General features: G+C 46.2%; 1 protein-coding gene across 3 annotated transcripts in view; it reads left to right on the top strand.

Moving 5' to 3' along the window:
* ZC3H3 (Zinc finger CCCH domain-containing protein 3) overlaps window positions 1–16,584 on the top strand; it is a 58,431-nt gene that overhangs the window by 1,565 nt on the left and 40,282 nt on the right. Inside the window, exon 1 of one of the 3 annotated variants that reach the window (XM_068361928.1) lies at window positions 8,809–8,857. The exons of the other annotated variants lie outside the window; for them this stretch is intronic. Coding sequence (XP_068218029.1) covers window positions 8,856–8,857 — 2 coding nt within the window. The 5' untranslated portion in view covers window positions 8,809–8,855. Of the gene's footprint in view, window positions 1–8,808; window positions 8,858–16,584 lie in introns of those variants that run through there. 3 annotated transcript variants of the gene reach the window in all.

Here is a 16,584-nt window from a genome sequence, read left to right as displayed (position 1 = left end):
CCTTTTAAAAGACAATCATTTCCCTTAGAAAAACGTAGGTTTTCTTCGAAAATTACACTTATTTTCACTGCAAATAAAAACAATTATCTATGAAATAATAATCAATGGGGTTAGTATGCGCAGCTCAACATGTACTACTTGCCAGTACATAGGAGCTTGATGTTTTTCTTTTTCTCTGAGCATTGCGAGCGCATGGCGAAGCAAAAACCATTAGATTTCTTTAAAAATATCCCCGTTCTTAGACGGTCTAATGGGTTATCGGGTTATTTGCTGTTGAAATTAAGGTCAAATTGAGTGAAAGCACATTATTTATTACAGTATAGGTAAAATTAATTTTGTTCAAAATGTTTTGTCTGTAACTATAAGTTTACTGTTAAATTTAGTTATATATGCTATTCATACTGATTACTGTACTCGAATAATCTTAACCTAGTTGCCTCTAGCACATCCAGGTCCCTGTTGGGTTTTAACTCGCATTTTTCAATATTTAACTTAGCCGGTGATTATAATAGCTGCAACTCTGTTGCCCGACAGACAACTCTACGGTAAAAACTCGCCAGCGATCGCTACACAGGTTGCGGGTGTGCCCAACAGCGCCATCTGTCGTCCAGATACCCAGTACTCAATGTAAACAAAAGACTCAATTTTCTCTCTGTCGAGCTATCGACAAGACGTACTTACTCGCTGTTGCTAAATTGGAGTTTTTTCACAACTAATTGGTGAAGTACTTTATTCTAGTTTTGAGCTTTCGCTATGCAGGTGTTTTATCTTCATCTTAAATCTTGAATTCGTTTTGGATAGATTTAATTATAGTGACAAAGAGAGTATGGGCTTTCTTTCACTTTTAAATGGCCGACCCTTCCCTTAGACGGAAGTGTGTTTAGGCTTTTAGTAATTATATCACGTTATAGATTTTCCTCTATATATTTTATATCTCTCCGCCTTTATTAGGCCTCTTCGATTAACTTTCCATTTATTATAAACATATAAAAATAATTTTAATGTTTTGTTTATATAGACCTTTCCTGAGAGTAGGCGGTCCTAACTTGGAAACCGAAGTTAATCAACGTTGAGCCCTTTATATCGTAATTAGCTTTTAAAGAGCTAAGGATTTAAAACTTTTTAAATGTAATATTTTTTGAAAGAATTTCTTTGATAGTCTTCGTACTGTTTTCAAAGATGAACTAACGTTTAGTTTATTTATGCTACGCAGTTGTTGACGTTCAGGACGTTCAACATGCGCTCTATCGTTACGATAGAGAGAGAGTGTATCACGGTTTCACTTTGCAGTAAGAGTAAATCGATTCTGACGTTTTGTTCATTCTTTCTTAGCTTAAATGTTTTAAAGGAACTTTTTATTTGAAAAACCTTTCAGTTTTTTCCTTTAGTCAAATAACATGTTTTTTTGACGAAATATAATTGGGCTCTTCTCTTAGGTGCGAAATCAAGAGAGAAAGAGAGAGAGAGATAGAGACGGAGGGAGAGAGAGGAGAGAAAACGTTCCGTTCAAGCGGGTGACGTTGTTCTCGTGTTACTCTCGTCCCTAGTCGCTGTAAGGGGAGGAAGGATAAAACGTTTTAGTTTTTTATTCTCGTCCCCAGGCTATGTGCGGTGAGAGATTGAAAACGTAGTTATATGAACTAGTGTTTAGTCTCTTTCCCAGCCACTGATTTTTTTTATCTTAAAATATGTTTTCTGTTTTTTGCTGGTATTAATGAGCTTGCATTATACGACTGATTTCGCAATTACTACCTTTTAATGAAGGGTAGAATTGCGTGTTTCAGGTAGAAATCAGTAAAAGTTTCGATTTCAGTGAAATAAGTGCAAAACAGAAAATCAAAGTGATAAAGTAATATGCGCAAAGTGTTACAGTGTTGCGTCCGAGGGTTCGTCTGTTCGCGCCTGTCGTTCACCTAGTCCGGGACCTCTTACATGCTCCCAAGCCCAGGGGAGAAGTAATGTCAAACGACTTATGGGTTCGAGAGGCCTTGACCAACGAACAGACGTTTTCCCTCTATGGTATCGGGTGTATCTTACCAAGATCTCCTCTACCATAAAACGAGAGAGACGTTGTTTCTCCTCGTCATCCGAAGGCTTTTCGCATAAGAAACCTGTCACAAGGTTTCGAAGCCCTTAAGCGAAAGTCAGTCCTTTCAGGACAGGTCCAGCATCCTGGTTACAACCATTAGGACAGCTCTGACCCTATGCAGTCATCGGATAACTGCTCGCCGCCTAACAAAAGCGTAACACAGACTCCGAGAGTCTTTTTTTGTAGGCAAAGTGTTGCGGTCACAGACGTTACCCTCGTCTCTTACCACAACCATTTCCGTTGATCCTTAATGGGTTGTATGGCAAGACATGCAGTATATGCTTGCCTCCCTTATGGAAGACTATTCTGCCGATTAGTCCGTTGAGTCTAGCCGTTTATCTCATCGATATCCTGGCTTTCAGCCAACCTAACGTTCCTTTGTGCTTACTGTTGACGTTGGCGTAGCTTAGTCACGTCAGTCAGGTTGTTTAGAACCACACTCGATGCGGTCTCGTGTGGTTTTTCAGCCGCATTTGGACGTTAGGCCACTTGCTGATGCTCCTGTTGACGTTCAAGACGTTCACTAACAATCGGAGTTGACTTGTTTTGACGCTGTGCGTCAACCTCCGCATTCTAGAGTTGTTTTGACTGCTCAGTCTAGGCAGTCAAAGCAGTCTCGAGTGGACGCTGTGCGTCCTCACGCACCTGTTGTGGTTGACAGTTCAGTTGTTGACAGTTCACAGACTGTCAAGCAGTTACATGACGTTGCGTTCTGGTCCGCTACTAATGCACCAGTGAGTGTGGACTCTGCTTGTAAAGCATTGCCACCACGGTAGGTCTCTCCCTTGCTTGAGACTCAGCTTTTATCGGACAAGGTTCCTGTAGATGAGGAAGTTGCTGTTCCCCCTCCTACTGATATTCCCTTGAGGACTCTGTCAGATGGAGAGGAGCCTAAAGCTGCTTAGCCTCCTATGGACTTTAATTAAATCATGATGATTTTTTTAAGGATCTTTGTCCGGATCTTTTTGTAACTGCTGCTCCTCGTTCGCCTAAACGTCAGAGCTTACACTCGGCCTAGCTACTTCGAAGCCGTTGTTTTTAAGCTAGTGCTCTCTCGCTCTCCTAGAGAGCTTTACGTCTGCTAGGCGACTGGTTTTTCACCAGGAGGAGTTTGGGGGATACAGCCTTTGCTTTCCCTTCTTTTAAACTGGTTTATAGAGCGAGAGTCTGATATGACACGAGAGAAGTTCTCGGCTTGGGAGTTCATGCTTCTGCCCAGCTTGACTTCTCAAATCTCGTAGACTCTCCCTGGCGCCTGGCCAGGAGACGCTCCAAGTTGTTTGCAGGTCAACTTCACAGCTGTTTTCGAGCCTTTGAAGTTTTGCTGTACAATTATGTCACGCATAACAAGGCTTTCAGGGATGGTAAACGGTACCGCCTCAGTCGCTAACCCCATCTGTTGCCACACCTGCTCCCGTAGACCCTAAATGGGCTTTGCTGCAAGACATGCAATCCAAGCTTGCGTCCTTGATAGAGGACTTTAATGCGGAGAAGGTTGCTACCGAACCTTCTGGCCAACAACCTTCCAACCGGTCGGTTGTGCGCCCTGTTGACGCTGAGGTAACCTACTCGCGTCTGCCAGTTGAGGTGGTTCCTCCACCGATGCGACCCAGTGTGGGTTGCCAGCCGCACGTTGACGTTAAGCGACGCTCGGAGGTGGTTGTTGACGTTCAGGACGTTCAACAACCAGCAGAGGTGACTTGTTTTGACGCAGTGCGTCAACCTCAGCAACCCGGTAGGGTGTTGACTGCACAACCCAGACGGTCTAGACAGTCTCGGGTTGACGCTGTGCTTCCTCGCGCACCCATGGTTGTTGACAGTTCACAGACTGTGCAGCAGTTCCATGATATTGCGTCCGGCTCCGTCACGCATCCACCAGTGCGACCGGACTCAGCGAGCCAGACGTTGCCCACTCCGTTGCCGTTTCCTCATCAGTTTTCGGATGAGGAACCCTCTGATGAGGACGTTGCTGAACAACAAGACGATCAGCCCCCAGAATAGATCAAGCCCTGCTATCCATCCAGAAGATGCTGAAGAAGGAACGCTGCTCAGTCAGGCTGTGGATGAGTCTGGTAGGGACGCTGTCATCCGTGGAACAATTTGTGTCACTAGGAAGACTACACCTCCGTCCTCTTCAATACCATCTAGCTTTTCACTGGAAAAAGGACAAGACGCTAGAAGCGGTCTCGATCCCCGTTTCCGAAAAGATAAAGTCTTATCTGACTTGGTGGAAGGACAATATCAACCTAAGAGAGGGTCTTCCCCTGGCTGTTCAGACTCCCAATCACGTTCTCTTCTCGGACGCATCGGACGTGGGCTGGGGCGCGACACTAGACGGTCGGGAATGCTCAGGACTGTGGAACTCGAGTCAGAGGAGCATGCATATCAACTGCAAGGAGCTGTTGGCAGTACATCTGGCCTTGAAAAGCTTCAAGTCTCTCCTTCGAGGCAAAGTGGTGGAAGTTAACTCGGACATCACCACGGCCTTGGCGTACATCTCCAAACTGTACCCACTCACTGACGTTGTACGAGATCACAAGGGACCTGCTCATCTGGTCAATAGGTCAAGACATCTACCTAATAACGAGGTTTATCCAAGGTGACTTGAATGTCATAGCAGATTGTCTCAGTCGGAAAGGGCAAGTAATTCCAACCGAATGGACCCTCTACAAGGATGTGTGCAAGAGACTTTGGGCCACTTGGGGTAAAACCATCCATAGATCTCTTTGCAACCTCGCTGACCAAGAGGCTTCCAATCTATTGCTCTCCAGTCCCGGACCCAGCAGCAATACATATAGATGCTTTCCTCCTAGATTGGTCACATCTGGATCTCTACGCATTCCCACCGTTCAAGATTGTCAACAAGGTACTGCAGAAGTTCGCCTCTCACGAAGGGACAAGGTTGACGTTAGTTGCTTCCCTCTGGCCCGCGAGAGAATGGTTCACCGAGATACTTCGATGGTTAGTAGACGTTCCCAGTAGTCTTCCTCTAAGGGTAGACCTTCTACGTCAGCCACACGTAAAGAAGGTACTCCAAAGCCTCCACGCTCTTCGTCTGACTGCCTTCAGTCTATCGAAAGACTCTCGAGAGCTAGAGTCTTTTTGAAGGAAGCAGCCAGTGCGATTGCTAGAGCAAGGAGAGCTTCTTCCATTAGAGTCTACCAATTGAAGTAGGAAGTCTTCCGGGACTGGTGCAAGTCAGTTTCTGTATCCTCGACCAGTACCTCTGTAGCTCAAATAGCTGTTTTTCTCTTTTACCTGAGAAAAGGACGATCCCTTTCAGCTCCCACTATCAAGGGCTACAGAAGCATGTTGGCATCGGTCTTCCGGCATAGAGGCTTAGATCTTTCCAAACATAAAGATCTGCAAGACCTCCTTAAGTCTTTTGAGACCACCAAGGAGCGTCGTTTGGCTACCCCTGGATGGAATTTAGACGTGGTACTAAGATTCTTCATATCAGACAGGTTGGAGCCGTTACAATCAGCCTCCCTGAAAGATCTCACTCTTAAGACTCTTTTCCTGGTATGCTTAGCCTCGGCTAAAAGAGTCAGTGAGATTCATGCCTTCAGCAAGAACATAGGATTTTCGTCAGAAAAAGCCACTTGTTCGCTACAACTTGGTTTTCTAGCCAAAAATGAGCTGCCTTCTCGGCCTTGGCCTAAATCTTTCGATATCCCCAGCTTATCGGAGATCGTAGGCAATGAACTAGAAAGAGTCTTATGCCCTGTTAGAGCTCTTAAGTTCTATTTAAAGCGTACTAAACCTTTACAAGGCCAATCTGAAGCTTTATGGTGTTCAGTTAAGAAACCATCCTTGCCTTTGTCAAAGAATGCTTGGTCAGACTTTATCAGATTGTTAATACGAGAAGCTCATTCACATCTGAGTGAGGAAGACCGAACTTTGCTTAAGGTGAAGACGCACGAAGTTAGAGCTGTAACAACTTACGTGGCCTTTAAGCAAAATATGTCTCTGCAAAGTATAATGGACGCAACCTATTCGAGAAGCAAGTCAGTGTTCGCGTCACTTTACTTGAAAGATGTCCAGTCTCTTTACAAGAACTGCTACACACTTGGACCATTCGTAGCAGCGAGTGCAGTAGTGGGTGAGGGCTCAACCACTACAATTCCCTAATTCCATACCCTTTTAATCTTTCTCTTGAAATGTTTTTATTGTAGTTTTTTGGGTTGTCCGGAAGGCTAAGAAGCCTTTCGCATCCTGGTTGATTTGGCGGGTGGTCAAAGTCATTTCTTGAGAGCGCCTAGATTAGAGGTTTTGATGAGGTCCTGTTGTATGGGTTGCAACCCTTGATACTTCAGATCCTAGGGGTCGTTCAGCATCCTAAGAGGATCGCGAGGCTCCGTAAGGAAGACGTACTTAAAAGGCAGAGAAATTGTTCAAGTCGACTTCCTTACCAGGTACCTATTTATTTTGTTTTTGTTATTTTGATAACTTCTAAAATGAAATAAAAACTCTTAGCTCATAATAATGTAAACATATATTGCTGGTCTCTACCCACCCCCCTGGGTGTGAATCAGCTATTATAATCACCGGCTAAGTTAAATATTGAAAAATGTTATTTTGATAATAAAATAAATTTTTGAATATACTTACCCGGTGATTATAAATTAAAGGACCCTCCCTTCCTCCCCAATAGAGACGCAGTGGACCGAGGAGAAAATTGAGTCTTTTGTTTACATTGAGTACTGGGTATCTGGACGACAGATGGCGCTGTTGGGCACACCCGCAACCTGTGTAGCGATCACTGGCGAGTTTTTACCGTAGAGTTGTCTGTCGGGCAACAGAGTTGCAGTTATTATAATCACCGGGTAAGTATATTCAAAAATTTTTTTTATAATCAAAATAACATTTTTCAATAAATCATTACTAGTTCATTCGTTTATCTCACATAGCCATCAATCACTGGGTAATAGTAACCGAGATAATAAAATTCTAAGTTTGTATAATTGGTAATTAACACCGAAATACTGCCCCACGGGCATAAAGCATGTAGCGAAACATGTTCTGCTTTCTAGAGCATTGGAGTAATGAGGTAATGGTTAATCCCGAGCGAAGCGAGCATAGGTCAGAGCCAGAACCAATAAATTATGAGCTCAATTAAGTAAGGAGGTAATTTTAATATGATGAACGCTATTATAAATGACTCCATTAAAAATCAGGTGTGTATGTGTGATGATGGCTATGCCTCATGTCTTCCTTATTTTCAATCTTATCTCAAAGAATACGGCAGTCTAAGGGGGTCCACAGAGTGGGCACTAGACCCCCTTAGGTAAGTAGGTAAGATACCAGTTTGTAGCTTAGTTTAGGTGGGTGCTATGGATGAGGGAGGTCTTTTTCATCATTATTCAAAGGCTCAGAAAATGGTGTAGAAAGTCATGTTTTCTATGCATCTGGAAGTCCTGGTAAACAAAAGCTCCTGTCCAGTGTTTTGACCATGTTTCATTAATATTACTCGGTTTTGATTACAGTGACATTTTTTATTACGATGACTAGTTTTTTATGATGATGACTGGCAGAAACAACAAAGTTTAAAAAGTTGATTTAAATATCCTGCAATTACACTGGCACACAGTATATTTTAACGTGTTTCGGACGTAATTAATGACAATATCTACCCCAAAACCATAGCTTATCAGTTATGGTATTCGACCTACCATAACTCAAAAGTTATGGATTTCTGCTAGAACACCTACAATTACATTATATTCCCAATTTTAAAGATGTAAAAGATAGTTAGAAAAGAACAATTTAGTCACTGTTCCACTTACGTAGCTGTTCATTGTTATAACCCCTCAAATACCAAGGTAAATATATGGTAAAATACTTTAATCTCTTAAACACCCGAGACCTATGGGGTTTATGTATGTTGACGGCCATGCCTTATAACTGCAACATTTTCAATCCTATAGCTGAAAATACAGTAATCAAATGTGGGTTTCAGAGTGGTGCTATTTCCCCCCTCCCCCCCTTGTAGTTAGGTGGGGAAGTTTAGGTTAGGTGGTATTCTATGCACGGGTAGTTTCTGACCACTGTTATACAAAGACTAGAAACATATATTTCTCCTTCTCACTGTCTTTTGTTTGATTGGTATTTGTTTACAAGACCACGCTCTCCATTTACTGACCGTGAATATTTAGGCAATCCACCCAATCTTGATTTTTCTGGGGTGTAGGCCTATTTAGTAGGTTGTTACAGGTGTAAATTTTCTTTATTATTAGGCAAATAAATTTCTGTAGAAAAAATGTTGTTTATCTTTGTCTGAAAATTCTGAAATACTGTACAATGTTATGAAGCTTCTCGTTTCATGATTTGCGAAGTATTAATTTAGTGTTACCTTGCCAGGAGTGAAGCAAGTTAGGAAACGAGTACAGTTGAGACATAGTCTTAGGGAAAGCCAAGGGTAAGATGCTCTAAGGGGGGGGGGGGGGTACAGGGGAGTGTACCCCCTAGTAGCTACTGTAAGTAGGTGAGGATACGGCTCCTAGGTTAGGTTTGGGGGGGGGAGCTTGAGGTTAGGTGTTGTTCCCTTTCAAAATGATTTCTAGTCTTTTGAAATTTTAAAACGTCTAAAACTTGAAAAATATGTTTCCCCTAATTACTTACACCAGAATAGTTCAGAATACCTAGAAATACACCAGAATCAGTTTTTATATTCTTCATTAGGAATATTGTGCTATAGCAAATATTTATCCACATTTTAGTTATTGACCTGGTCCATTCCAATCAACTACAAAGGCGATTATGGCTCATGTAAGTATCGTGAAATTACAGTAAAGTATCATAATTATCTATTATTCATGTCACCTCCTTCTAATGGTTTTTGCTCTGCCATGGTTCCCTTCATTTGCAAATATTAATTTGTTCTGTCACTAATACAAAGCCGCTCCTGCAGGATTTTCCTGTCCTCTGTTGATACGGGCCCCTATTTATTGTGTCCACCCTGCTGAAGGCAGTATTGTGTCAGGACAACACCTGCCCTGAATGCTGGGAGTGGTCTACCTCCCAGTTGGAGAGGTTTTGGCACCAACGTAAGAAGAAATCCAAGAGAGAGTCTTCGCCTTTTGGGGTCTTCCTCGAAGTTGAAGAAACCTAGATCTGTCTCCCCCGGGGTACACTTGAGTAGAAGTGTACACTGGCTAACACCAAGTCAACCTTGGAGTTCAAGGGACAGGACGGCTTCCCCCAGAGAAGTAGTTCTGCCCCTCCCCTCGAGGGGTGCCTTCTCATTTTCTAATGTGTACAGCAGCATCCTGGGTTCTCTGCATAAGCTGACCTCAAACCACTGCAGGTAAACCATGTTCCCTTATGTACCTAGTACAGTATTAAGATAATACTGTTGCCTCCCCATACCCTGGCGAGGTGGTATTGGGGAAGTCTTGGTTACATCAGTTTTTTCCTACAATAGACCCAGAATAACTTTACCTAGACAGTCATACTTCTGCTGCATGTCTCAACACAGCTTGCGTAGACCGTGATAAGGTATACCGAATGGTCTTTGGATCATCTTGTAGCTGACAAAGTCCCGACTGTACGGGGTCCTCCAACTAGGGATCTGTTTGCAACGCTCCTGAACCTCAGGCTGCTGTTGCTTCCCAGCCCTAGACCCCAAGGCTCTCTGGCAAAAAACAGGCCAACAATGGTGGATACAACAAAGAAGTTTACGTCTCGTCCCTGTTTTGTCTGGAGAAGGGCACTCAAGAAGGTTAGAATATCGTTCAGCCTCTCAAGAACTCTCCTAGCTCTGCTATGGCATTACGCAGAATGGTTTCCTAACCTTTTGCAGCTCCTGATAGAGTCACCAAGAGAACCCTCTCCACATCACAGACAACCCACTTTGACACCTACCACAAGTTATAGCTTTGCTATGATTGTACGCCTGGAGACTACCCAATACCTCCTCTCCCACAGAGGCTTTTCTCAATTAGTTGCGAAAAGGTTGTCTAGATATCAGGAATTCCTCAGCATCAGTCTACCAAGCAGTATAACGTCTTGTGTGGTTAGTGTCATGTGAAAGTGTCTCTCTCCACTCGATACCTCTATTACTGCAATAGCGGAATCCTCGAGTATATGCAAGAGTAAAAGACCCCCTATTCAGTCTCAACAGGTAAAGATGATCACTCAACCTCGATCCTTCACCTTCAAACTGAAAGGAAGGGACATCCTCTCATCGCTAGACCTTTCCTAACTCATACGGACTTACAGCTTGCCTTTCTCCAGTCGGAATTGAGACCTTTCTCTCGAAACATGGTTCAAATTCTCCGGTCTCTAAAGAGACTTCCTTATGTTCCACTTCACCAGGCAACAAATATTCACCTGGTTTAAGAAGACAATGTTCTTACACACTCTGACAGCAGCCATATGAGTCAAGGAACTTCATGGTCTCTCTGTCGACATTGGCTATTAATGAGAAGGGCGAAAGGCAATGTTCAGTTTCATCCCCGAGTATGTCGCCAGACACAGTCTCCAGAGGTGACGGATCCTACTCAAGTCTCCACTCGGTAACGGACGATCCAGATCATCCGTTACTGTACCCAGGGTAAGGTATGAGAGTCTACCTTAAGAAAATGGCAACAGCCCACCCGGGTCCCTTCTCTCGTCATGAGCACTGGGAGAGTCTAGAGGAGGATCACCAAAACATCTCAACATGACGACTCACGATGTCAGGGGCATAGCTATGCCCCTGGTCCTTCTTAGCAGATTACTCTGTGACGCAGGTTTTACAAGAAAGGATGTGAATGCTCCAGGTGACTTTCACAACCTTTCTCCTGCAAGACGTGACCCACAGGAACTTGATACAATCTATATCGGTCCGGTGGTGGCTGCACGACAGCTGGTTGTATGCCTCCAACTCCTTATTGTAAAAGTAGCAGAAGGTTGAGGGCACTCACTGTTACCCGGTTTTAGTCTGTGTGAATGAAAAGATTTGACTGGCTCTTATTCTTTTCTTCATCCTACTCTCTCGTGGGGAAAGCAGCATCCTGGGTTCTCTGCATAAGCTGACCTCAAACCACTGCAGGTAAACCATGCTCCCTTATGTACCTAGTACAGTATTAAGATAATACTGTTGCCTCCCCATACCCTGGCGAGGTGGTATTGGGAAATTCTTGGTTACATCAGTTTTTTCCTACAATAGACCCGGAATAACTTTACCTAGACAGTCATACTTCTGCTGCATGTCTCAACACAGCTTGCGTAGGCCGTGAATCTTGCGTAGCAAGGTTTTAGCAAGGGCAGGGACTCCTTTTTTTTTTGAGTACTAATATACTCAGATAAGGAGCCCCCGGGTATATCCAAAAGCCAGATTGGCAGGGACATCCACCCTTCCTAATGGGTGAGTCACCCCTAATAAATAGTGTGGTTTGTATTCCAGTTACGGAACAAATGACAAATTCGTAGATAATTTGTATTTTTTCAATATTAATCTTACCCGATGATCATGTAGCTGTCAACTCCGTTGCCCGACAGAAATCTACGGTCGGGATACGCCAGCGATCGCTATACAGGTGGGGGTGTACTCACCAGCGCCATCTGTGGTCAGGTACTCAAGTACTTCTTGTCAACAAGACCTCAATTTTTCCTCTGTCGTGCCACCGGCAAGACCTACATGGATACGCTGTTGATTTTGGAGTCTTTTGTTCACGATTTGGTGAAGTATTTGCTCTGAAATTTAGCCTTCGCTGTACAGGAAGCTTTATCCTTAGCTTAGCAAGCTTTTGGTATTAATTTGATTCATTGGTTAACGATCTTTGCTTTACTTTGGAATTCCCCCTTGACTACTTCTAAAATTCAAGATGTCTGACCATTCCCAAGTTCCTAAATACAGGCGATGTAGTGTTAGGACTTGTAATAGGCGTCTTCCGAAGGCCTCTGTTGATCCTCACACCGTATGTTCCAATTGTAGGGGAAAATCCTGTCAATTGGAAGATCGATGTGGGGAATGTGCTGGGCTTTCGGAATTCGATTTTAATGAATTCCTCAGATATACTCGTAGGTTAGAGAAGGAGAGAGATAGGAGGAGTTCTTCTCGCTCTGTGGATTTTTCCTCTCCCCATGCCCCTCAACCTTTTCCTTCCCCTGTGGTGGTGACTCCCGAACCTACTACGAGTGCTCAGCCTGCAATGGCTGATATGTTGCGTGCCATTCAGGCTCTCGGTGATAAAGTGGAGTCGTTGGTTAGTGACCGCAATCAGCTCTTGGCAGATGTCAAGGAGCTGAAAGCGAAGAGTGCAGTGGGAAGTGTTAGTGCTAGTGCTGTGCATAGTGTCAGTGTCAGTGTTGCGCATGAGGATACATCTGTGCGTGCCAGTCGTCCTCCCAGTCCGGGACCTCTTGCAAGCTCCCAAGCCCAGGGGAGAAGCAATGTCGAAGGACCAAAGGGTTCGGCAGGCCTTGATCGGCGCACGGATGTATCCTCAGTGGTTGCGGACGCATCTGCTAAGGATCGTCCCTTCCACTCCCAGACGAATGAGCCCTTACATTCCTCGTCTGTGGAAGAGGTTTCCAGGAGGAAACGGTGGACCAGGGTCTCACGACCGCTCAAACGTAAGGTCCCTTCCGAGCTAGTCCAACGGCCCAGGTGTAGCCACTGGGTCAGTTCGGACTCGCCACAGTCATCTGATGACTGCACACCTCCCAAGAGAGGTAGAGTGGTCCCTCAACAGGCCTCTGCTCCGTCTGTTGTTGCTCCAACCACAGTAGACCCGAAGTGGTCCATGCTGCAGACTATGCAGTCTCAGCTTGCAGCTTTTATGCAGGAGTATCATGCAGAGAAGGTTAACACCTCTCCTGTTATTCTACAACCCGCAGAGGTTGTGCGCTCTGCAGATACTGCGGCTGCCTGCTCCCACTCCCTACCTGTGAGAGCTCCTCCACCGATGCGCAGTCCTCACTGCCAGACGCATGTTCTTGCTGCACCATCTGCTAACATGCGTGAGCTGCCGCATCAGGAGTTGCCGGGTTCCAGCACTATGCGGCATTCTCCTCAGCCCATGCAGCATGCTCTGCAGACCTTACAGCATGCTCCGCATACCATGCAGCATGAGCCGCATACCATGCAGCATGAGCCTCATACCATGCAGCATGAGCCGCATCCCATGCAGCATGAGCCGCATGCCTTACAGCATGCTCTGCATACCACACCGCATGCTCCTCAGCCCACCGCAGACCCTCCCACACACCGACCCTCTGCTTTTGTTGTTGCCAGCTCACAGTCTGTCCAGCAGAGGCATGATGATGGATCCGCAGGTACGCATGCACCCGTTCTGCAGGATTCAGCCGTTCAACTTGCTGCTCTGCCTTTGCCTCTTACTGCTCAACTGTCGGATGAGGAGGTTTCGGAGGATGAAGCTGCTCATCTGGATGATCCTCACTCTGATGTTGAAGGACGCAAGTCTTCACCACCCTCCTTAGACTTCCGCAAAGTCCTTGCTTTGTTCAGAGAATTGTACCCTGAACACTTTGTGTCTGCAACCCCTCGTTCTCCTCCCTCCGAGTTTGCTCTGGGCATGCAGTCTACTGCTCCTGCCTTCACCAAGCTTGTTCTCGCCAGATCATCAAGGAGAGCTTTGAGGGTTATGGGGGTTTGGTTGCATTCCAAGAAGCAACTGGGAAGGACCTCTTTTGTGTTTCCTCCTCCCAAGCTGGCTTCTAAGTCGAGCGTCTGGTATGCCACGGGAGAGGAATCTGGCTTGGGGGTTCCTGCCTCTGCCCAGGCCGACTTCTCAAGTCTGGTTGACTCTCCCCGCAGGTTGGCTATGAGACGTTCGAAGATCTGCTGGTCCTTTTCAGATCTTGATCATATGATGAAGGGAGTCTTTCGTGCCTTCGAGATTTTCAACTTCCTCGATTGGTGTTTGGGAGCCTTAAGCAGGAAGACTTCCCCTTCTGACAAGGACTCGGCCATGCTGATCATGTCCAGCATGGACAAGGCAATACGGGATGGGTCTGGCGAGCTTGCGGCTTCTTATGTATCAGGGGTCCTCAAGAAGAGAGAACATCTGTGCTCCTTCTTATCTGCTGGTATCACCCCTTGCCAGAAGTCAGAGTTGCTGTTTGCTCCTCTCTCCAAGTCTCTGTTTCCGGAGGAGTTAATTAAGGGGATGGCTGCCTCTCTTATCCAGAAGGATACGCATGACCTCATGGCTTCTTCTGCACGTAAGGCTAAAACCTTACCTTCCGTGCCTAGATCCGTCCGCCCCTTAGCAGTTGATACACCTGCTTCTAGATTCATCCCGCCCTTTCGTGGCAGAACCTCCAGCAGAGGAGGTACCCGTGCAGACAGTCACTGTGGCAAGTCCAAGAAGGGTTCCAAGTCCGCAAGAGGCAAGTTTTGACTGCCTTCCTCTCCAGACAGCTGTAGGAGCCAGACTCAAGACCTTCTGGCAAGCTTGGGAGAGCAGAGGTGCAGACGCTCAGTCTGTGAAGTGGCTGAAGGAGGGATACAGAATTCCGTTCTGCCTCAATCCCCCTCTAACTACATCTCCCATCAACCTCTCTCCCAACTACAAGGAGAAGGACAAGAGGCTAGCGTTGCAACAAGAGGTGTCGCTCTTGCTACAGAAGGAGGCAGTGGTCATAGTCCGGGACCATCAATCCCCGGGCTTTTACAACCGTCTCTTCCTGGTAGCCAAGAAGACAGGAGGTTGGAGACCGGTGCTGGACGTCAGTGCGCTCAATGCTTATGTCACCAAGCAGACGTTCACGATGGAGACGACGAAGTCAGTCCTAGCAGCGGTCAGGCAGGAGGACTGGATGGTCTCGTTAGACCTGAAAGACGCATACTTTCACGTTCCCATCCATCCAGACTCCCAACCTTTCCTGAGATTCGTCTTTGGAAAGGTTGTGTACCAGTTCCAAGCCCTGTGCTTTGGCCTAAGCACGGCACCTCTTGTGTTTACGCGACTGATGAGGAATATTGCGAAATTCCTTCACTTGGCAGACATCAGAGCCTCCCTCTATTTAGACGACTGGCTTTTAAGAGCTCCCACAAGTCGTCGCTGTCTGGAGAATCTCAGATGGACTATGGATCTGACCAAGGAACTGGGCCTCCTGGTCAATTTAGAGAAGTCCCAGCTCGTCCCATCCCAGACCATTGTTTACCTGGGTATGGAGATTCAGAGTCGAGCTTTTCGGGCTTTTCCGTCGGCCCCAAGGATCAACCAAGCCCTAGAGTGCATCCTGAGCATGCTAAGAAGGAACCGATGCTCAGTAAGGCAGTGGATGAGTCTAACAGGGACACTTTCATCGCTGGCCCTGTTCATCGAGTTAGGGAGACTCCACCTCCGCCCCCTTCAATTTCATCTGGCTGCTCACTGGATCAAGGACATGACGCTAGAGACGGTCTCAATTCCTGTTTCCAAAGAGATGAGGTCTACTCTAACGTGGTGGAAGAACAGCATTCTTCTCAAGGAAGGTCTTTCGTTGGCTGTTCAGACCCCCGACCACCGTCTCTTCTCGGACGCATCAGACTCGGGCTGGGGTGCGACATTGGACGGACAGGAATGCTCGGGAACATGGAATCAGGAGCAAAGGACACTTCACATCAATTGCAAGGAGTTGTTGGCGGTTCATCTGGCCTTAATGAACTTCAAGTCCCTCCAGCTAAACAAGGTGGTGGAGGTGAACTCCGACAACACCACAGCCTTGGCTTACATCTCCAAGCAGGGGGGGACTCATTCGAGGAAGTTGTTCGAGATCGCAAGGGACCTCCTCATTTGGTCAAAAGATCGAAGGCTCACGCTGGTAACGAGGTTCATTCAGGGCGATATGAATGTCATGGCAGATCGCCTCAGCCGGAAGGGTCAGGTCATCCCCACAGAGTGGACCCTTCACAAGAATGTTTGCAGCAGACTTTGGTCCCTGTGGGGTCAGCCAACCATAGATCTGTTCGCTACCTCGATGACCAAGAGGCTCCCATTGTATTGTTCTCCGATTCCAGACCCAGCAGCAGTTCACGTGGATGCCTTTCTGCTGGATTAGTCCCATCTCGACCTGTATGCATTCCCGCCGTTCAAGATTGTCAACAGGGTACTTCAGAAATTCGCCTCTCACAAAGGGACACGGCTGACGTTGGTTGCTCCCCTCTGGCCCGCGAGAGAATGGTTCACAGAGGTACTACAATGGCTGGTCGACGTTCCCAGGACTCTCCCTCTAAGAGTGGACCTTCTGCGTCAACCTCACGTAAAGAAGGTACACCCAAGCCTCCACGCTCTTCGTCTGACTGCCTTCAGACTATCGAAAGACTCTCAAGAGCTAGAGGCTTTTCGAAGGAGGCAGCCAGAGCGATTGCCAGAGCAAGGAGGACATCCACTCTCAGAGTCTATCAATCTAAATGGGAAGTCTTCCGAAGCTGGTGCAAGGCCAATGCAGTTTCCTCAACCAGTACCACTGTAACCCAGATTGCTGACTTCCTGTTACATCTAAGGAACGTTAGATCCCTATCAGCTCCTACGATCAAGGGTTACAGAAGTATGTTGGCA

This window comes from Palaemon carinicauda, chromosome 38 (genome assembly GCF_036898095.1).
Source record: "Palaemon carinicauda isolate YSFRI2023 chromosome 38, ASM3689809v2, whole genome shotgun sequence".
Lineage (NCBI taxonomy): Eukaryota > Metazoa > Arthropoda > Malacostraca > Decapoda > Palaemonidae > Palaemon > Palaemon carinicauda.
The sequence above is the reverse complement of the archived record's forward strand: the minus strand, read 5'-3'. Positions and strand labels throughout refer to the sequence as shown.